Source organism: Osmerus eperlanus, chromosome 24 (genome assembly GCF_963692335.1).
Source record: "Osmerus eperlanus chromosome 24, fOsmEpe2.1, whole genome shotgun sequence".
NCBI classification, from domain to species: domain Eukaryota; kingdom Metazoa; phylum Chordata; class Actinopteri; order Osmeriformes; family Osmeridae; genus Osmerus; species Osmerus eperlanus.
The window spans coordinates 3,212,231-3,234,674 of record NC_085041.1 but is presented as its reverse complement, the minus strand read 5'-3'; the positions used below and the strand labels follow the sequence as shown (position 1 = coordinate 3,234,674).

The 22,444-nt window shown below is 51.7% G+C and overlaps 2 protein-coding genes across 2 annotated transcripts; one reads left to right on the top strand and one right to left on the bottom strand.

The window, feature by feature from the left end:
- On the top strand, positions 1 to 8,344 carry ankmy1 (ankyrin repeat and MYND domain containing 1). Its single transcript, XM_062450946.1, has 18 exons — positions 1 to 763; positions 917 to 1,063; positions 1,284 to 1,496; positions 1,764 to 1,969; positions 2,288 to 2,504; positions 2,714 to 2,890; positions 3,122 to 3,924; positions 4,096 to 4,267; positions 4,752 to 4,886; positions 5,092 to 5,205; positions 5,354 to 5,461; positions 5,589 to 5,720; positions 5,801 to 5,914; positions 6,081 to 6,228; positions 6,321 to 6,438; positions 6,925 to 6,963; positions 7,057 to 7,211; positions 8,210 to 8,344. Exons 1-18 carry the CDS (start codon positions 545 to 547, stop codon positions 8,284 to 8,286), a joined length of 3,294 nt encoding a protein of 1,097 aa, XP_062306930.1. The 5' UTR covers positions 1 to 544; the 3' UTR covers positions 8,287 to 8,344.
- A 1,624-nt stretch (positions 8,345 to 9,968) lies between these two features.
- Positions 9,969 to 17,231, bottom strand: gpc1a (glypican 1a). The gene is made up of 8 exons (XM_062450106.1): positions 17,222 to 17,231; positions 15,731 to 15,889; positions 13,345 to 13,739; positions 12,183 to 12,348; positions 11,761 to 12,029; positions 11,533 to 11,666; positions 10,607 to 10,782; positions 9,969 to 10,486 (listed from the first exon to the last, which is right to left on the bottom strand). The coding sequence occupies exons 1-8, from the start codon at positions 17,229 to 17,231 to the stop codon at positions 10,281 to 10,283; spliced, it is 1,515 nt and encodes a 504-aa protein (XP_062306090.1). The 3' UTR covers positions 9,969 to 10,280.
- Between the last annotated feature and the right edge of the window lie 5,213 nt (positions 17,232 to 22,444).

Below are 22,444 nucleotides of genomic sequence, written 5' to 3'. Positions count from 1 at the left end.
CTTGTCTCTTCTCCTCTCCCCTCTCCTCTCCTCTCTCCTATCCTCTCCTTTCACTTCACGTGTGTAGGGACAGTTTGAATTATTTCCTAAACGGCCCCTCATAGATTGTCTTGGCAGAATCAGGGCAATGGAAGCTCCGTAAAGGAGTTTTTCACCATGAGGCGCCGCAGTTGTCAGGGAAAGCTGTCACCGTTCGAAACATTGCTTAGAGACTCGGCAGTCACCAATGAACATACCTGCTTAATTTGTACATGTCTGGCGTTTCAAACCAAAGGATTTATGACAAACTTCGCAAACTTCTCTTGCTGTTTATTTCACAAATGCCAGGAGCTCTCCAACAATGTGCCGGCTGGTTTGTGAATGATTAAATACAAGTTTCCTTCCATGGTTGTCAGGGCAACCTTCACTGACAAGCTGACGGTGGAGTACAACAGAAACGCTAGCGGACTTGTTTTTTTATTTGCTAAAATTATGCATGCAGCCTGCAGACTGTTTAATAGTTAAGACTCTTCTTGGTCTATTCTAAGAATACGCTCTAACAATAATGACAACACTTCCAAGTGTTGAACCGAAAGCTCCTGTCCAGTGTGAACCACGGGCAGGTGGTAACGAGCGCACACTAAGTTACCTAGGTCGACTAGATGGATGTGCGAAGCGAAACGGACCCGGGGTTCAGAAATGGTCTGACGGATCCAAATATGAAGGGGAATTTCTCAAAGATTTAAAGCACGGCTCAGGAACATTCACCTGGGCAAACGGAGAGGTAAGCTAGGCATGACTGCAACAGGTTTTCATAGCCTGTTAATATTATGGTCCATCTGTTGTCTAGTCAACATTGTGTTGTCACTTGCCTCTAGACTTCGCAGTTGCAATTTAGAGTATGGATCTACTGTAAATTGTTTATTGTCTTGGATAGTTTTACCAGGGCACATTCTACAAAGATTATCGTCATGGCAAAGGGACCTATACCTGGCGGGGAGGCCACAAGTTTGTTGGGAAGTTCTATTTGAACAGAAAGGAGGGCTATGGGCTGCAAGTCTTCCCTGACGGATCCACATTCCAGGTACAAAACATAATTAGCCCTCTATATATATATATATATATATATATATATATATATATTTTTTTTTTTTTTCACAGCCTAGTTCTGGAAGTACTTCCTCTATAGACACATCCAGTAGAAGTACTTCCAGGGTAGAATGGTACACAAATTGAAGACAGAGGTGTTGTGTGGAGGGGCTGTGTTTCTGAGGTACTTCCCCCGGTGTTCCTCACATCTCCAGGGCCTGTACCATGCAGACGAGCGCTTTGGTCCAGGGGTCATGACCTACCCGGACGGCCGTCAGGACGTGGGTCTGTGGCACCGGGAGAGGCTCCTCCGCCTCTGCACCTCCCTGGAGGGTGGCTTCACCCTCCGAGACTTCCCTGAGCACTACATTCCCCTCTCTGTCGCCAAGGCTGAGCCCTGGAACCAGAATCCGTACCACGCCCTCTCGGTACTGTACTGATTAAGTGGGAGAGGTTTCAGCATACAGTATCACAGAAAAGTTCTGATAACATGCTCAAGTATTAAAGTCTTAAACTTTGTTGTGGGGTATGGTGTGGTTTGGTGTGTGGGGTATGGTATGGTACAGTATGGTATTATGGTGTGTGATTTTGTATTTCAGAGCAAGGCTTTAGCCGGGGGTCTGTTGGGGTGTCAGGGCCCCTGGCCAGGCCCCGCTGGGTCCAGCACAGACCCTCTGCTCTTCCCCTACAAGGAGCTCTTGCGGGACGAGCGCTTCATTCTGCCCCCAGACATCGAGTGCTACTCCACGGACTCGGACCACCTGCCCATCCCCTGGGGCCTGCGCAGGGAGCTGGACCACATGTTCTTCGGAGAGAACTGCGAAGGGCCGGACACCGACCCGGCGGCCATCGCTGCTCTCCCCCTGCAGCGGCGCATGCTGGCCCACATCCACAAGCACAGGTTGGGGAAACACACTTATGAGCTCACCGCTCAGCACAGCCTCATGTTCAAGTCCTTCCAAATCGAAGACACGTCGCTAAAGGTGGTCATGGTATTTATGAGTTTAGTCATTTAGCAGACGCTCTTATCCAGAGCGACTTACAGTAAGTACAGGGACATGCCACCCGAGGCAAGTAGGGTGAAGTGCCTTGTCCAAGGATACAACATTGTTTCGCACGGCTGGGAATCGAACCGGCAATCTTCTGATTACTAGCCCGAGTAATCAGATCGATTAGGTAGGTTGTCACGGTGTGATGGTGGGCGTGTCCTCCGCCGCAGGTTCGAAGCAGAGGGGCGGGACTGGGACGTCCAGGCCGTCCTATCAGAGAACAGGGAGCGCTTCGGCCCCAAGGGCCCTCTGGAGGTTCGTTCCGAGCGCCTCATTCAGGAGGCGTTGCTAGGCAACCCCCAGAGCGTCTACCACATCCTGAGAGACAAGAAGGTTCACCCCGATGTGGGCGATGCCCGAGGGCATACTGCGCTCATCGCTGCCACGGTAACACACACGCCTTTTGCCTCGAGCCTTCATCAGTTTTCATTTCAAGCATTGATCAAAGAGATAAAACAGTCGTTTAATATCCATAATATATTATTAACATTTACTTATTGGGTGTTTCTCACGATTTTGGATATGTAATGCATTTATTTTGTTTGCACTTGTGTGTGTGTGCGCGCGCGTGTGTGTGCTCTTGTGCACATGTGCAGATGAACAGCCACAAGGATGTCATTCACCTGCTGCTGGACAGTGGAGCGGACATCAACAAGCTGAACAGGGAGGGCATGTCCGCCCTGGCCGTGTGTAACATTCTCTACTACCCCATCCAGTCGCTGCACCGCACCGTGGCTGAGAGGGACCCCCTGAGGCCTCCGCTCAAGTCCCAGGTACAGCCCCCGTCTCTGGGTTAGCCCAGCGTCCTGACAGCCTGGCTGTGGGCAGCTCTCCAGAGCTAATCGAGACAGAGCCTGATCCAAACTGAAATGGAATTTTCAGAGAGAAGCTTGCGTGTGATTGGTTCCCGGAAATGGTTCCGGTGTCTGGTAGAGACATTGTACGTATTCTTTACTACTCATCCAGTGGTGATGCACAGCTGTAACCTGTTCTTGGTCATGCAGGTAAACAAGTTGCAGTCCTGGTCCCAGTCCTGCCCAGTGGAGAGAAAAGCCCTCCTAGACAAGACCTCAGAACCCAGATCGAAGACCAGAACACCACACGATCACGAGGACCAACAGGCTGCCGGCAGAAGTCCGGACGACCACAACCACCAGGACCGTGCTGAGGAGGAGCATGCTGGCCAGGATAATGACGCTCCTGGACCAGGGACAGGTCCGGACAGCGAAGGGTCCGGAGAGATAGACCAGAGCTTCTATAGTGACCAATATGAGAAGGATAGCCAGGATTCACCGGACACTAGCGTCATGGAGGAGACAGAGGAGAGAGAGAATCTGGAGGAGGATGGAGAGGAGAGAGAGAACAGGGACGAGAGAGAGGACGATGATGAAAAGGATGAGGAGGATCCCGAAAGAGAGGATGAGGAGGAGAGCGAGGCGGCGGGGCATGGACAGGAGGGTGAGGAGCGAGAGATGAGGCAGACGGGAGAGGAGGAAGGGGAGGAGGAAGGGGAGGAGGGAGGGGAGAGCGAGGAGAACACTGTTCAGGTTCTGGACAGAGTCTTCCCTGTGGGCTCCGTGTCCTGGAGAGAGGGGGCCAGGTCCCTGGAGGTCGGGGGGAGCCAGGGAGCCAGCGTGACCGAGCACCAGACCTTCAACTCGGCCCGCTCGGTCGCCAGTTTCCCCATCCTGGTCTCAGAGGAAGTGATGCAGCAGACTGCCGAGGCCTTGAGCCGGACGGGCCTGGTGTCATCGGTCGATACTGATCCTCAGGAGACAGTCCGCAAGATGGCGCTGATCAAGGCAGAGTGAGTCTGGGCCTGACCTAACACATGTTATACCATACCAGGAACTCTATGGCAAACACAGAGATAGATGCCTGGTAACCAGCTTTAGCTAGCTTGAATAGTCGTTGTTAGCTGTGTGTAGTCATGGTTAGCTGCTAGCGGTCAGGTTATTGATGCTAACCCTGTGGTCAGGCACCGAGCCCGGTGGGCCACCATGACGCTGCTGCTGGACCGGGGGGCGGACCCCAATGCCTCCAGGGTCCCAATGCCCGTCCTGTTTCTGGCCACCAAGGCAGGCGACATCGAGGGCGTTCGTAGACTTTTAGAGTGTGGAGCACGCACTGACATAGCCCTGCCCCCAGAGGTAGCCCTCATCACCTTCTGTCTGTCTGCCTCCCTCTCTGTGTCTCCCCTCCCTCCCTCCCTCCCTTCCATCTCTCTCGCTCTCTCTCTCTCTCTCTCTCTCTCTCTCTCTCTCTCTCTCTCTCTCTCTCTCTCTCTCTCTCTCTCTCTCTCTCTCTCTCTCTCTCTCTCTCTCTCTCTCTCTCTCTGTCTCGCTCTCTCTCTCTCTCTCTCACCCCTCTCTCTCTCTCACCCCCCTCTCTCTCTCTCTCTCTCTCTCTCTCTCTCTCTCTCTCTCTCTCTCTCTCTCTCTCTCTCTCTCTCTCTCTCTCTCCTCTCTCTCACCCCCTCTCTCTCTCTCTCTCTCTCTCTCTCTCTCTCTCTCTCTGTCTGTCCTCAGTTCTCTAAACTTTCTTCCACGTTCGCTCTAAACCTCCCCTTCTCTCCTCGACAAACAAACCCAGTGAAAGACTCGTCCCTCTCCCCTCTCTCCCCGCGTGTCGCAGCAAAACGGCCTGTACCCGCTGCACATCGCCGCGGCGTTGCCGGGGGCGGAGGGTCCCAGGATCACCGAGCTGCTGCTCCACGCCGTGGCCAATCCCGACGTGCGAGCCCAGGACGAACACGAGGTCTTCCACCTGGCGAACACGAGGTCTTCCACCTGGACAAGGTCGGCATGGAGACGGCAGACACGCACAGACCAGCACGCACAGACCGACTGACGAATGAATATCTATGCTGGAGTCTCTCTTAAATGTCAATACCTTACAACACTTTACAACACTTTATAACACTTTACGACACATACAGAACACAGTGGAGCCTCTGGCTGGGTTTGGGAACAAGTCCGTCATCTCCTCCAGCCTCCCCTCCTATTTCCACTCTGCCTCCCGGGAAGCCCCTGCCGAGGGGGGCAGGACAGCCCTCCATGTGGCCTGTCAGAGGGACAGCGACTACACCGTGAGTCCAGCGATACCTCACCTCACCGGGTAGCATTTGTCTGGGTTAAGTCCCTTTAAAAAGACTTGAATCCTGTTTGTGTGTTTCTGACAGCTAGAAGCTAGCCGATTGTGGTGTGTGTTTTGTATTGTGCGTTGCTGTGTTTCAGAACGCCAGAGAGGTGGTGTCTCTGCTCCTGTCGCACAAGGCCGGCACCCACCTCCTCTGGAGCGGCCACTCCCCGCTCTCCCTGGCCATCGCCAGCGGCAACGACCTGGTGAGAGCAGAGCAGGGGGTATTTCTAGAGTAAACACTCCCGTAAACACTCTCAAAAGCTGATGGAAAACGCCTCAGTTTTCCCACACGGAAAACACATCTGATCTGCCCCCCCCCCCCCCCACCAGGCCCTGGATGAGCTGCTGGCAGGGGGGGCAGACCCAAACCTGCCCCTCACCCGCAGGGTGGGCAGTGCCCTGTGTGCCATGACCAACATCCACTACGACTGTGGAGCTCATCCCCGCAACAGAACCAAGCTGGTACACAACCCAAGAGCACATCTCACACACACACACACACACAGGAAGTGGAAGCTGAGTGCTGTTGTCTACCCCCTAAGCTGGAGAAGCTGATGAAGGCAGGGGCCAACATCATGATGCCCGTGGTGGTGGGTGAGGGCCGCAGGTTAGCCATGGGCACCGCCGTGGACTACACCCACTACACATTCCAACAGGTACCAACCCCCGACACCCCACCACCCCCTCCTCATCAACCCCACCACCCCCACCAGTCAAGAACCCTAACCCCACTCTGGGGGGTCTCGACACAGTACAGTACAGTTCACACAGTACCATGATCCAGATCAGCCAGAACAGCTAGCCTGTCCTTGCCCTCCTCAGGACTGGCGCATCGCCCACACCCCGTACCACGCCCTGAACCCGCGCGAGCGCGAGGCCTACAACGCCCGGAGGCAGACGCTCAGCCTGATGGGAGATCTGCTGAGGCAGGCCGTGGTGCGGCTGGAACGCCAACGCCTCGACAGGGAAGGTGTGCGTGTGTGAGCGTGTGTGTGTGTCCTTCTCCGAGCTGTCGTGTATTAATTACCGTCCGTCACACTCCTCTGCGTGTGTGCGTGTTAGGTGTCAGTCCAACAGATATGTTTGTGTACCCTGGAGCAGGTGTCTCAGTCCCCCAGTTGAGGGCTGGCAGAATGGAGGAGCAGCCTAGCACAGACTCCATACAGCCCGAAGACTACAGGTGCACTACACACGACATACTACACACTGCACACTCCCTGATTCATAGTTTACACCACACACACGTGCTGTCATCCTCTCTCTCTCCTCTCTCTCCTCTCTCTCTCCTCTCTCTCTCCTGTCTCTCTCCTCTCTCTCTCCTCTCTCTCTCCAGTCTCTCTCCTCTCTCTCTCCTCTCTCTCTCCAGTCTCTCTCCTCTCTCTTTCTCCTCTTTCTCTCCTCTCTCTCTCTCCTGTCTCTCTCCTCTCTCTATCCTCTCTCTCTCCAGTCTCTCTCCTCTCTCTCTCCTGTCTCTCTCCTCTCTCTTTCTCCTCTTTCTCTCCTCTCTCTCTCTTCTTTCTCTCCTCTCTCTCTCCTCTCTCTCCTCTCTTTTTCTTACTCTGTCTATTTATCCATCACTTTCTCCGTCTATGTCATTCTATTTCCTCTCTCTTTCCCTCTCTCTTTCTACGTATCTCTTCCTCAATCTCTCATCCTGTCATTTCAGGCTGGCCACTAGGAGAGACAGCAGGACGCAGAACGTCAGGTACCTTCGCACGGTCCACCCAGTCTACCCCTGTTAGCGTGAGCGTGTGCACTGCACGGCAACCTATACCTGTCTTTGCTCCTCCCCAACCAGGAAGTCTCTGTTCAAGTACTGCTACCAGTGCGGGCGCTCGGTGGGCGTGACCCTGGGCGCGTGCAGCCGGTGCCACGAGGTGTTCTACTGCAGCAAGACCTGCAAGATGAAGGCGTGGAACGAGCGCCACAAGGAGGAGTGCGTCCGCGTCTCAGGTCGGAAGGAGAGGCGTTTCGGACTGACCAATTAAACGACCCTCTGGCTTGAGTCTATTATCTCGACTTAGTTACTGACCCCGCTCCCGCTATGACGCTGCTGGGTGTTCACGGGCCCTTTATCGTTTTCAGCCACTAGATGGCACTCTGATACTGTCCCTGTTGACCACACACTGCTGAAGATCGCACACAGAAGGGATTAGTTATGCACGAGATGTCTCTCGTCTATTGGTCAGAGCTTATGCTGAAATCACCTAGATCTAAGCAACTAGATCCTTCCCAATGCTAAGTCACTTCTGATGTAGCATGCATGAAAAACTGTCAATGATTCGACACAGCACAAGGACGTTGAGTCACAACTGGAAGGGTGCAGTAAGTCAGGATGTGTGTGTCTGTCTGTGTGTGTGTGTGTGTGTGTGTGTGTGTGTGTATGTGTGTGAGGGATCCCTGTTGCAGTTTATCCGTCACAGGGGTCAGCGACAGTGATGACACAGAAGAATTGGATAGGAATCAAAATCTTCATATTTAGCCTGCTTACAATATCGGTGTTATTTATGTAGGAGAAATAATACAGGAACCAATTGCTAGCCCCATACAAACGTGTGCTAGAGGAGGATATATGGAGGATATATGACTGAATGTGCCTGATGGAGTCAAAGGTTGCAATACTGTAGAACGTAGCAGGGTAAGCCTGGTGTGTTAGGATATATTCGATCGGTATAGTCATAATACAGACTACTCTAACCCCTAAACACCAGGTGGGATCAGTGTGATCCCTGGTTGTGAATCCAACAGGTATTAGGTCCTCATTGTGTTTGGATGTGTGTGAGGAAGGGAGTTCAGCCTGACATGTCTCTCTGTCTGTCTGTGTTTCTGTCTGTGTCTGTGTTTCTGTCTGTGTTTCTGTCTGTGTCTGTGTTTCTCTGTCTGTGTCTGTGTTTCTGTCTGTGTCTGTGTTTCTCTCTGTCTGTGTCTGTGTGTCTGTCTCGTCTCCGCAGGCAACAAACGCCTGAGCCTGGCGCAGAAAGTTCTGGAGACACACGAGCACTTGAAAGAGAACTACAGCTTCATTTGATCCCCCGACGCCACCGACACCACTTACAGATTATATTAAAGCTCGATGGGCGTATTTCAAGATGTGTGGAGTATGATTTGTCGTGACCAAATGTCTGGTCAGGGTTCGTGTCCGGGATAACATTGATTAGTAAGGGTGATTCATTATCTGTTTCTAACACTTACACTTGTGAATGACTCAAGCCCCTGACTCGCACACAAACAGGCACGCGCACACACACACACACCCGTACGCATACACGGTAGCGTAGAGTGTTATGGTAATCAGTCAGGGACTATCTATATCTTGATCAATCAGAGTTTCACCTTCGCTTGTGTGGTATCGATTTATCCATGTGCTAATATCCTGACTCACACCGGGCAGAGCAGGGAGAAGATGAGGGGGGGATGGGGAGGTGTGTCAAGGGGGGTGGGGGGGATGATCATTGATTACTTAGCGCCTCTGGATCCAGGAGATGTGATCAGTCCAGAACTACTGCTGGCCCCCGACCGCCTCCCCTGGTGCAGCACATGGACACACACCGCTGGGTCGTACGCTGTGACACACACTCGCTGTGCGGACCAATGGCAACATTTCCCCCGTGACATTTCGTTTGCTAGGTACAGTTAGTGCCATACACAAAATACCACTACAACAATCATCTTTATTCTCTTCCATGACACCATGTAAACACACACATGTACATGTTGAACTGTTCAGCCTGTGTGTGTGTGTGTGACAGCAGGTTGAACCTGCTGTCTCCAGTAACAATGCATTCACATCACCCTGAACTTTGACCCCCCCACCCAACATCTCTGTGCTCCCTGGAATTCTTCCTCGACGACCGACAGAACACTGGGAGGGTGTCAGGCATTTTGGTCAAGGCATCAACACACTCCCAAGCGGAACCTGGTTCAGATTCAAGGGGGACAGTTAGGTCCAGAACAGAGACCCCTGACAATAGGCTTGACAACCCTTCATTACATTATATTACAAGACATAGGAAATATGTACAAAAAAAGGTGCACCTCTTACATTTTTTTTCCATTTGTTTTGACAGGCCTACTGGACGTTTTAAGAGTGAGCCTTGAAGAACGATGTGAACCAAGGTCTCAAAGTCAAAAACGTGTGCATGGTATGCAAAAAAGAAAATACATAGAATGTGGGTCAGGTGTGTGTGTGCGAGCAGTGTGGTGTGTGCAGTGTGGTGTGTGTGTGTGTTTTTAGTCCGTCTCTCATGGAGTTGTCCCCCACCTGCCAATCATAGGGGAGGGGGTGGGGTGTGGTGGTTCTAATACAGATCTGAAGACCAGGAGGAGAGGAGAAGCCATAGCATCAGGCACATACAGGCTCCTGGGCCTACCAGAGAGACAGAGAGCCATCTCTGGGGACTACCGATACCAAGGGTGGGGGTGGTGGTGGTGGTGGGGTACTGAAGTGTGGACCCACCCCCTCCTCTCACGCGGCCCTCGACTTGCGTCGTTCTGTGAGGCCGCTGTGCTGTATCAAAACGTGAAAAATCAAAATGTGGCGTTGGTGGATGACGGGGCGATGGGTTGTCCCCGGCGTCGAGCTGAAGAGAGCTCAGCTTCAGCAGACTTTAAAAACGCACAACAGGCGTCCTAACATTGTGCTCAGTATGTCGTTAGAATGTCACATCAAGGCTGCACTTACGTTATATCAGAATGAGATCGACATTAAGATGCTGGCGCCTGGTAAAATGGCACCTGACATGTACATTGTTTTATTTAGCGTTCGTCTCGGAATCATAGAACAATTAAAAACACACTAAGCCAAAGGCCAGCTCTTCTTGCCACATAAAAAAAACAAACAAAGGAAATCAACTTTCTTTTCTTTTTTTCCTCTCCCTCTTTCTGTCATTTACAGTCTTTTCTTTTTGGCAAAGTCACCTCCCCCGCCCCCCTCCCCCCCTGCCCCTTTCTCCCCCCACATACATGCCCCATCGCCCAAGCTCTACTTCAAAACACAGTCTGATTGGTGGCAACTCCTGTCCATTACCGCCTAAGCAGCAGTGTGGCCAATGAGAGCACGAGTAGAAGGGTGCAGGGGCGGGTCTGCGCGGCCACGCTTCTGACCTTCTTCTCCGGGGGGTAAGCGTACTGTTTGGGTTGGACTGACTTGGGCCCGACAGCGCGAGGACCGGCCCGGACACACAAGTCGCCCGCACACATCCCACTTCCTGATCCGCTGACGTCCTCACCTGGGGGACAACAGAAACAGGAAGTGTTAAATGCTGAATCAGCCCACGTTTCCAGCTTCCTGTCCAGCTCCCGCGGCTGTCAATCATCCCGCCCTCTGACCCCGCCTCCCGGTGACTCACTGGTGTCCTGGAAGTCCACATCGTTGCCGTTGAGAGCGTTCCTCAGCCGGTTGGTCATGATCTTCAGCTGCATGATCTGCTGGCGGATAGTCATGTCTGGCTTGGTGATGTCAATTTCCACCTCCGGGTTGTTGATCTGATTGGCCAAACCATCGCCCAATACCTCTGGGAGGTACCTGAGAGATACACACACACACACAGAGGTTGGGTCAGTTGTTGTAGTTGCAAGACACACACACACATTTGTCCCAATGCTCCTTCCGTCCTCGCAAGAATTGAAACAGACACATAGCCTCTTAGCCTCGAGAGCTTTGCTCTGTGCCTGTTAAGCTATCTATAAATCACGCATATCAATTTCTGCTTACAGTCCTGCCCCACAGACCACCATACATTATTAATGGGCCAATGCTTTAGCACTGCATCTTCATGACGGGGCCTGCCTCATATTTCAATATCACTGCATTACACTTGTGCACACATACACAAACACACTTTAATTTCACGCATGTGTGCATGTGTGTGTGTGTGTGTGTCTGTGTGAACTCTTGCCACAAACACACCCATGAAGCCACAAGTACATTGCTTTCTTTATGACGTCGCCCGTCACATATTTCAAGTCAAGCGCTCCGGGTAAATCACCCAGGACCATCCCTGTCTAATCAGTGGAGAAGTGGCCCAGCTTGATCCGAGGTAAACCGCACAATAATCAATTTAGAGAAACTAGATAGAGAAGATGGAGGGAGAGAAGGGCAGGATAGAGAGGAGGGAGGGAGGGAGGCATTTTTTGTCCTTCCTCAATGTCTTCAGCCCTGTACAGACATTATACAGTTTTAGTCCGTTTTGTGGTGATGTTCTGAAAAAACCTTAAGGTAACGTTCTCAAGGCGTTCTAGAAAGTTTGAGGAAGGTTCTAAAGGGTGTTCCTACCTGGCCTTGGTCATGCCGTTCCAGCATTTGTCTTCGTTGGCGTTGCCGGCTGCTACTTTGCTGACGCACAGAGCTTGTGGCAGCTGAACCCAGTACTGCTGCATCTCCCTCAGCTTACTGGACACGTCTGAGATCTGGGAGAGAACCCACACGGTTATACACACACACACGTAAGCACATACACAAACTAAGCACAAACTAAGCACACACACACATACACACCCCTACCTGCATCTCCAGCCGGACCCCAGTGGTGGGGCTGGGTCTGTTCTCCTGGGCTGTGAGGGGCTTCCCGGTCTTCTTCTGCTCCTCCGGGGCAGAGCTGCGAGTCCCAGCCACGCCGGGGCTCCCACACGTCTGAAATACCTTGGCGGTGAAGGTCTGCAGGTTGCCCTGCAGGTAGGCGATGGCCTCAGACAGGCGCAGGGGTATGGAGGAGATTACCACGTCTATGCTGGGCTCTGCACTGAAGCTGGACGCCACCTGCAGCATGGTGTCTGAACACACACACACACAGAGGAGGCAGGAGCACAGTTACAGTGTGTGTGTGTGTGTGTGTGTTCATGTGTGTGTGTGTGTGTCAGTGAGTGAATCCTGGATCATCCCTCCTCACACTGTGGAGAAACCAGCAGCTGAACCCCAGGTCTTACCCACGAGGTTCTGCCACTCTGAGTCCAGGTCGGCTTGGTTGGCCAGGCATCCCTTCATCACGTTGCTGCAGTAGTTGGCACAGGGCTTGACCGACGCCAGGCCCCGGCAGTGAGGGCAGTACATCAGTTTCATCATGGCACGGGTGCACTCTGGGCTCAGAGGGACCTGGACGGGCACAGAACGGGCATCTTCATCCCCCTCATCATCATCATCACCGTCACCATCCTCAACAATGAGTCATCATCGCCGACATAATCTTCATCTTTGTATTTTGACCTTTGGCCCTCCACACCCTCTTTCCCTGTGCACTCCCATGTCTTTGTTTTCCCTCTCTTTTCTTTATGGCTCTATTGTGTGCTGGCTTACTGACCTTTCTCTCTATATCTCCTTTCCCCCTCCCTCATCACCCAGGCCCATGCTCCGGTGACACCGGGCCAGGTGACTTTGTGCCTAAAGAATGTGTTGAGCTGAGACTGTCAGGGGACTATTAAACTCAACACCCCCATTCTATAGGCACAGTTGAGGCAATGAGAGAGAGAAAGAGAGAGAGAGAGAGAAATAGAAAACAAAGATAGAAGGAGAAAGTAATAGATAAATAGACAGAGAGTATGAAACTGAGAGAGAGAGGGGAGAGAGAGGGGAGAGAGACAGGAGAGAGAGACCGGAGAGAGAGAAAGAGAGGGGAGAGAGAAAGAAGAAGCTGAGAGCAGGCCTGACCTGCGTAAACTCCCGTACGTCTAGACAGCCGTGGGAACGACCACAACCACAGCAGTTAGTTTCCTCTCCACCTCCGCAGCTGTGAGTTACAGTGCTCTGGAGTACAGTCAGAGTCTTCCTGAGGGTGCTGTGGTGTGTGTGTGTGTGTGTGTGTGTGTGTGTGTGTGTGTGAGAGTGTGTGTTGTGAATGCTTTCAGGAGAGGACGAGCTGCATCTATCTGTCTGTCTCTCTGGGTGTGTCTCCTTTAGCTCCATTATTCATTGAGCCTTGAGACAAACGGTATCTGGGACAAAACACAGCAGGTCTGAACCTGACACACACACACACACACCAGGTAGGCAGGTAGTACGAGTAGGAGACATGTATTGTTTCTTTGACCATCTACGTGCAGTGCGGGGTGTGTGACTGTGTGTGTGTGCGTGGAGGACGGCGAGCGCATCTACCTGGGACACCTTACGGACCACTTCCCCGGCGACGGTCAGCCCCTGGACGAAGGAGCGCGATGTCACCAAGGTCACGGTGACCTTGGCCTTGAGGTCGCGGGGGACGTCGCCGAACGGCCGCAGCGTCTCCGTGTGCTTGGACACGCAGTCCAGGTAGTCCTCCGACAGGGCGTAGTCTGAGGCGGCGCTGCTCTTGAATAGGCGCTCCAGGAGGCGGGCCCAGAACTCGTTGAGCGTCTCGTCGAGGTTGACGGCGGAGCCTCGGTAGTAGCGCCGCAGGTCGGCGTAGAGGTCCTGGAAGATGTGGGCGTTCTGGGAGTACAGCAACCCCAGGCTGACCAGGAGGGACTCCTGCAGCGAGCGCTCAGAATGGTTGAGCAGGTCTGTGAAGTAGGCTGGGAGAGGCAGGGAACAGTCAGAGAACAGATGGTGCGTGAGTGTGTGTTTGTGTCTGCTTCTTGCTCAACAATAAGACGGTTTGGTAGGCTGCCCCTGTTTCAAAGGACCGAAAAATAGATTCGGTCAGCCGTCGGAGTCGTCCATGCTGGAAACTGGTGGCGTGAAGGAGAGGGAGAAGGAGAGGGAGAGGGAGAAGGAGAAGGAGAGGGAGAAGGAGAAGGAAAGGGAGAAGGAGAAGGAGAAGGAGAAGGAGAGGGAGAGGGAGAAGGAGAAGGAAAGGGAGAAGGAGAAGGAGAAGGAGAGGGAGAGGGAGAAGGAGAGGGAGAAGGAGAAGGAGAAGGAGAAGGAGAAGGAGAGGCAGAGGGAGAAGGAGAAGGAGAAGGAGAAGGAGAAGGAGAAGGAGAAGGAGAGGGAGAAGGAGAGGGAGAAGGAGAAGGAGAAGGAAAGGAAAGGGAGAAGGAGAAGGAGAAGGAGAAGGAGAGGGAGAAGGAGAAGGAGAGGGAGAGGGAGAAGGAGAGAACGTAGGGAAGGGGAAAAGGGGAGAGGGACCGGGCAGAGAAAGAGAGGGAGAAGGGAAAAGATGAGGGAGGGGCAGAGGGCAAAGGGAGAGGAGGGAGTCACAGGCACCAGGAAAAGGAGAGAGAGAGAGAGAGAGGTGGAGAAAGGCAGGGACAGGATGTGGAGATGTGAAGAGGAGGAGGAGGGCTGTGTGAGGGGAGCGGGGAGCGCTGGCCCAGAGCAGTAAAACTGCATCGTTTAGCTGAGTGAGTCCAGGACAGAGCCAGAACCAACGCCTGGCAACCATAACCACGACCAGATGGTAGCGGCGCTCAGATCCTCACTGTCGCTCTGCCACTGCTACTTCTGTCTCCGCCGCCTCGATTGGTTCTCCTGACCCCCAGCCCTCTCGTTCTATTGGCTCTGCTGTTCAGAAAACCTCTCGCTCGATTGGCCCTGCTGTCTCTGGACCCCCGAAAGCTATACTGTTCCTGGTGCTCTTGTTTCGAGGGCTGATGATTCATTTCTTTGAGGATGTTCTCATCAACAACACCTCCTGTCTGGTGACACACACACACGCGCGCACACACACACACTCACACGGACCCCATCTGGCTCGGCAGATCCAGGCTGAAGAATGAGACAGGAAGTACAGACTCCTGGAGAAAGATTACCTGGTATGGCATCAATATGACACCCTGCACTCCACTCTCCCTCCATACGCTCTCCAGCAAGTTCTCTGTCTCTCTCTCTGTCTCTGTCTCTCTTTATCTCCCTCTCTCGCTCTCTGTCTGTGTCTCTCTCTCTTTGTATGTGTCTCTGTCTGTCTCTGTCTCTGTCTCTATCTCTCTCTCTCTCTCTCTCTCTCTCTCTCTCTCTCTCTCTCTCTCTCTCTCTCTCTCTCTCTCTCTCTCTCTCTGTCTTTGTCTTTGTCTTTGTCTTTGTCTTTCTCTATCTCTATCTCTCTCTCTCTGTCTCTGTCTGTGTCTCTCTCTCTTTGTCTGTGTCTCTGTCTGTCTCTCTCTCTCATCTCCCCAATCTGCCCATCTTCACGTCTGGCTCCTCCTCTTATTCTTTGTGTTTTTCTCACCACTCAGAAGTTTGATCAAATGGTCATTAGTAAGGCCAGCAGGGGCCCTACACTGACGTACATACACACACGCACACACACAAATGTACCCACACTCAGGACAAGCGAGGAGAGGCTTTTGAAAACCAAGAAGCTTCTCCCATACACAGTTCTGAAAGCCTGGCGTATCCGATGTCTCGACACGTGTCTGGGGGTGTTTGTTTGCCGACGTTATGTTTGCGTAGACGTCTCCACCACCAGTAAACATGCAGTCAGACATTTCACTGCCTTTACAAACCAAGGAGCCTCTTATTGTTCGTCCATCAACTGACACAGAATAGTAATAGCATACACAGTGGGTGACGGTGTGTGTGGGTGGGCGTGTGTGGGTGAGTGAATGTGTGTGTATGTGTGGCTCACTGTCAAAGCTGCGGTACTGGGCGTTGAGCGTGGCCTGCAGCGAACGTCCGGCCTCCCTGACCAGACCCTCGAACTCCCGACGGCTCAGGTTCGACAAGGTCTCCTCCATGGCACTGGTGCAGCAGGTGTAGCCCTGGGGACAGACCCGCAGGTGCTCTCCTGCGTGGGAGGGAAGGGAGGGTGGGATGGAGGGAGGGAGGGAGGGAGGGAGGGAGGGATGGGAGGGATGGGATGGGATGGGATGGGAGGGAAGCGGGGGAGAGCAAGAGGTGGGAGAGAGAGAGAACACAATCATTATACAAACAGGATATCAACAGTTTAGGTTCAGACAATGCCAGACAGAGAGATGCACTTATCGTCTAAGGAAAATGCTAAAATATAAATATGAACATCAAAACACTAATCTCAGCACTGCAGCATATGGGCCCTGCTAGGCATGGCACAGCAAGAGTATGCACACACACACACACACACACACACACAGTGAGAGCCAGACAGCTTAGAGTGCAGTCTACAGTCCCAGTCCCTCGACAGACGAAGCACTGCCTGAGGATGGGTGTGTGGGTGGTGAGTGTGTGTGTGTGTGTGTGTGTGTGGGGGTGGGAGGTGAGTGTGTGCATGCGTGTGTGTGTGCGTGTGTGTACAGTATGTACGGTGTGAGTGAATGTGAGCCTGAGTGAGTGTGTGTACAATATTCACTATGTTCAGGCTGTGTGTGTGTGTGTGTGTTTGTGTGTGTGTGTGTGTAGGTAGAGGGAGTCGGTAGTGTGTAGACTACTCCAAGCTCTATTCGCTTTCCCATCTCATTCCTTCCAGTCCCAAATCAAGGCTTGCCTGTCGCTCTGCCTGCCTTTCTCTCTGTCTGTCTGTCTGTCTGTCTGTCTGAATGTCTATCTGTCTGCTTGTCTGTCTGTCTGTCTCTCTGTTTGTCAGTCTATGCCTGTTTGTTTGTTTGTTGGTTTGTTTGTTTGTTAGCATGTCTCTGGGCCTACCTATCTGTCTGTCTGTCTGTCTGCCTGTCTATCTGTCTGCTTGTCTGCCTGTCAGTCTATTCAGAGAACTGGAGCGAAAGATCCATCCCTCATGCATCATTTATGACTCCTGGCAGCATTAAAGCCAGCGGGAACACAGAGAAATCCCTGATTCATCTGGACCCTCCACACTCTGTCTCCAGAGAAGGACCCAAGCAGGAAGCTTGCACTGGGTCTGCCTCCGCAGAAGCCCCGTCCCCCAGAACGTTCACGTTAAGAGGAATATTTACAGTGTGTTAACATCAGATAAAACCCCTTTCAGAAGCACAAGCCGTTTGATTGATGGACCACTTTTTAAAAAAAGACTTGAAAGGAACTCTCGCTCCGATTATTTTTTACGGTGAATTTTACTATCGTAAACCCCCTCCCCCCCCCAAAAAAAGATTTCCGCTACTCCTCTGTCATGTGTCGAGGCGTCGGGGGAATATCTGTCTTCGCTCTCTTTTAATTACATCTTTACTTGAAGGCATTGCGGAACTTCTGTGGTCAGACTTCAAACGAGGTGATACACTAGAAAAAGTGCCCGGCTGTTAACTGTGAATGAAGTGAAACTCAGGAGGTCCAGGTCCTCAGTCTCTCCTCCTGAAGCCTGGCGCAACTGAGGCAGCCTGAATCTCATTAACCATCTTGTCTCGCATCCTACGCTGGTGTGTGTGTTTCTGTGTCGTTTGTTTCTAGTCACCGAGCAGGGAAGCGTGTGTGACCTGCATCTCAATGACTGATGACAGAGAGAGCACAGAGAAAACACTGATAGATCCTCTGTCACCTGCTCATGTGGCGAGCAGGCGCACACACACGTACGCATGCACACAAAAGCTCACACGCACGCCAACACGCACATACACACATGCTCACAGGAACGAAAAAACACACAAACACACACACACACAAAAGCACACACACACGTCCAGAATGATAACCAGTGGGTTAGAGCATCAGTGCGTATCCTGGATCACAGGGCACCCGCTCATGTGTGGAACACACAGACAGCTGAGACACACACACGTCAGACTCCGAGGAACACACTTCACCTATTATGGAGCTGCCTTGCTCTAATCAGAGACAGGGAGGGAAACAGCTAAGAACATAACACACTGATCCTGAAGTTCGGCTACAAAAGGATTAGGCCTACCACGGAGTCTCGGGAAAAGAACAAGGGGGAGAATTCTGGGAAGGATTGGTAGCTTGAACGTAGACACGAAACCGAGCTATGTTTAGTGTTTCTCTAGTACATGTCATTCGACTTTGGAGTCGTGTGTCCTTGTTGCCTGTCTGGAGTCAGTCTGCGTGGCGTGTGTACAGCAGAAACAGGAGCTTAATGACATTCCTGTGTAGCTGGATAATGGAGGAAGGCTGCCCGGCTATAAAACCCCAGGCTTAATTCACTTACTCAGACAAAAACGTGTGTCGCGAAGTCGGCGCAGACAGAGTCAAGCAGGGAGATGCTGTACAGGAACTATAAAATCCACTGTACTATATTATGCTGAACCGCTGTAATACAATTCAAGCTCAATTCCAATCCAATCACTTTATTGTCCCAATAGGGAAATCAGCCAAGCAACAGGGAGTCGACCAATATAGAAATCCATATGCATTCCATTACTCCCATTTGGCAGCCAACGCAGTGTTGACCTTGCTCATACTGAAATTTACTGTTGATCCAACTGACAAAGAAAATACAGTCCAATAGAATTGAATAAATGGAATAGAGTAGAATAAAATATAACTGAAATAAAGACGTTTGAATCGAACATGTTTTTTTTTAAACCTATATGTCGTGGATTTGAATGGTTGTACCACAGTTTCGCAACTGTTAACTGGGATGTGGTTGCTTTGCACTGTGCCTGGTAACTATAAACTGTTCAGTGACTCTGACCGCCGAAATACTTGCGCTTCTGATCCTTGTTTTTATGCTGCGCTTTTCATTGTGTGTCGCTTTGGATAAAAGTGTCTGCTAAATGAATAAAAATGACAAATGTAAACGTAAAAACGGAACAGATGTCGAGAAGAACGGCTCGAACGTGCCTGTTGTGATGAGGCTCCTGCCTCTTGCAAGCGGCAGAGATTTGACAGGATTTAATACAGCATTTACGATTCAATTTAGCCTCCACATGTCATCAGCCTATCTGATGTGACTCCAATGATACATCATCTGAATGGGATTGTTGAGACGATAGCTGGGATCCCTGCCAGCTTCATTACGTGACACACACCCATCGCAACCAGCATGCACACACACACACACACACACAGGCACATACTCGCCCACAAGCACACATATACACACACGTGTACAAGGGCACAAGGATGCGCGCACACACACTTGCAGGGAACACAAAAGCAAGCATACACACACACACACACACCTCAGGGCCTCTGAAAGCAGCAGCAGAGGCAGATCTTTGCTGAGGAACCTTTGCCCCGTATGTCCTATCACTGCTTCTGGAAGAGGGTGAAGACACCTCCTCCCTCCCTCCCTCCCTCCCTCCCTCCTTCCCTCCCTCCCTCCCTCCCTCCCTCCTCCACCCCCACCCTCCCCTTCTCCACCCTTCTGAAGCAAGCATACTAAACTGCATGTCTACAACCTAACTGAATGGACGCAACCACCACCACATCTCCATGTGCCTGCAGGAACATCCAGTTCCCCACCTCATGAGGGATGACACACACACACATTACCGTATCCTCCGCAGTGAAGGGGTAAACGCCTGAAGGCACCACTGTCCGAGTAAGAAGTGCACTGATGAAAACAAACACTCGTGGAAAAATGTGCAGCTCCACGAAGGTTGTGTCCTGTAGGATTTTGATATAAAAACTCGCTTTTTATTTTTTATCATTTTGTATTTGCTCTGCCAGTGAACTGATAGGATAGTCTATGATATATGCTAAGAGGGAGGATATAATAAACTTGGAATATAGGGGGTAATACTGTAGTAAATTCAGCAGGATAAATGGCCTACATACCACATCCAGAACAGGTGCCCATGGAAACCACATAAGCCAACATTCCTTCCTGGTTCTTCTCAGAATCTCATCAAAGGCCAGCGCCTATCATCTCTCTGCCTCCACATACCTGAGCCAGTCTGAGCAGGTGAGCCAGGCGCGCTACAACACACACACAGTCGCACACTCACTTGCCCTCATTTTCTCTCTCTCTCTCTCTCCCTCTCCCTCTCCCTCTCCCTCTCTCTCTCTCTCTCTCTCTCCCTCTCGCTCTCTCTCAGACACACACACACACACAACCCCATTTTCAGGTAGCACCAATGAGGAAAGTCTGTCGTTGCACACACCCTTCGTCTGTAGACTGGAACCACCTTGGGGTAGAGGGATATAAAAGTATCCAGCTTAGCCAAACATGCAACACACACACACATTCAATCAGGTCAGAAAGCTCCCGTCTCTGCCGAGGCCTGGATGTACCCAGTAGAACGACGAGGAAGCTGATGTTTTAGGGAGTTGCTCATCATAAGCATCAGCTTAGCGCTTAGTGTTGAGTATGTGTTTGCCAGCGGTGGCTGGGATGTAAGCTTTGGCCCTCCTCATGACCTACCTTGATGGGGGGGGGGGGGGGGGGGGGGGGGGGCATGGTCACAGGCGTTGACTGGGCTTTAAAACAAACAATGGACTCAATTAAGAGGATCAGAGCTGGTCATAAACACAAACCAGCTCAGAGCTAACACCCCGCTCTATCACTGCTCACCACACAGACTGTACACAGAGGATTATCTCCCGCTCTCACACACATTACCCAACATTATTTTATTCTTTCAGTTCCGTTCTCTCACTCACTCTCTCTCTCTCTCTCTCTCTCTCTCTCTCACTTCATTAACTGCAGCTTTAATACACAGCGAGAGGAACAAGTGTAATTCCTCAAATCCGGAGGATCCGTTTGATCCCCTCTCCCTCTCTCTCCCTCCACATCCTCCCTCCCCCCCCTGCTCCATTAACCTCAGGCTCCTCCACCCCTCCCTCTCTTTCTAGCCCCATTTTCACCTCTCTCTCGATCCCTCCGTCCCTCCGTCCCTCCATCCCATGGGGGAGGGGCAGGGGGGGCTTCCACTTGGCCCCCAGGTCTGCTGTCCCCGCCCCCCCGTAGCGTCTCCGCTAGTTGAAAGGACCAAACAGGAAGTGGTTGGCGTCTGTGGCGCCCCGACGTCTTACTCTAAGCGTCGCTGACCCCGGTGCCCCCGGCCCCATAAAGCCGTCGAGGTGCCGTCATAACGGGGATTGACGGCCACCCCGAGTCTGGCCCCTGTACACAGCCAGGAACCACATCAAAGGGAGTCTGCTGCGCCCCGTAAAACGCCCAAAAGTGCTATTTAATTTATTTCCTGCAGTCGGTACCTCGATCCCCTCCTTTCCTCCGTAAATGAGCGTGTTAGTCGAGAGCCGGTTCTGATATCAGGCTTGTTACTGCCACCGAAACAAGCTGGGAAGGGACTCTGTGTGTGTGTGTGTGCGTACGTATATGTGTTAGTGTGACTTGCTGTGTGCGTTTAATTGGTTGTGTGCATCTGTGCATGTGTTTCCAGCTCCACACATTCCCCTGAGGTTTTCGGGCCGTACCCCGGGTCTTAAAAAGCACCTGTATGTGATTTAGTATGCACATGGCTAGCCTCCGAATATATATATTTTTACAACCGAGAGAGAGAGAGAGAGAGAGAGAGAGAGAGAGAGAGAGAGAGAGAGAGAGAGAGAGAGAGAGAGAGAGAGAGAGAGAGAGAGAGAGAGAGAGAGAGAGAGAGAGAGAGGAACTGGCGGAGGAAAAAAGGATGAAGAGAGGGAGGAGAGAGTGATAAAGCTGTAATGGAGGTGTCTAATGAGGCTTCATGATCCTATTAAGGCTGCAGAATCAGTAGCGACAGACCCTAGTGCTTTCCCTCTCTAAATCATGTCCCATTAACTAAGGACCAACGCTCTGGGTACCCACTGTTGTTCCTGAGTCTTTATTAAAGACTGCCTCTCTGTCTCCAGCTCCCAGTTAAACAAGAGACACTGAGAACACCACGGTGATCTGCACTCCAGGAACTGGAACCTTCCTGTTACATTTACTGGTCGCAAATCTGAGGTACAGTCAAGTCGACGTTCACCAGGACTCTCGGTAGGGGAGTGAAGACGGAGGGGTTACATTTACATTGAGTCATTTAGCAGACGCTCTTATCCAGAGAGACTTACAGAAAGTACAGGGACATTCCCCCCGAGGCAAGTAGGGTGAAGTGCCTTGCCAAGGACACAACGTCATTTGACGAACAGCGACCTTCTGATTACTAGCCCGGTTAGACCGAGGGAGCTGCTTCCATCTAATAGAGATGCAGCTGAGAGGATGGCCTGACTGGGTGATGGGAGAGACTGGAGAGAGGGACGCAGGGAAGGGAAGTCGGAGAGAAAGCAAAAGCACTTTTGGTGGAACATTCCTGGTTTTATATAAGTCTAAAAATACACCGCAGCTTCTTGGACAAACCCTGTCTGCTCTCTAAGTGTGTGTGTTTGGGTGTGTGTGTGTGTGTGCGAAGTTTGTGTGTGCGTGAATTTTGTGTGTATAATTCAGGGTGTAATTCTATATAATTTTATCAAGCACTTAAAAGCTATTTCTTAGGCAAACTAGTACCTCATCCAGTACCACATCTTCCCCACGTTGAATGCTGTTTCTGGTGTCCATCTCACTGCGTGCCACGTGTTTCAC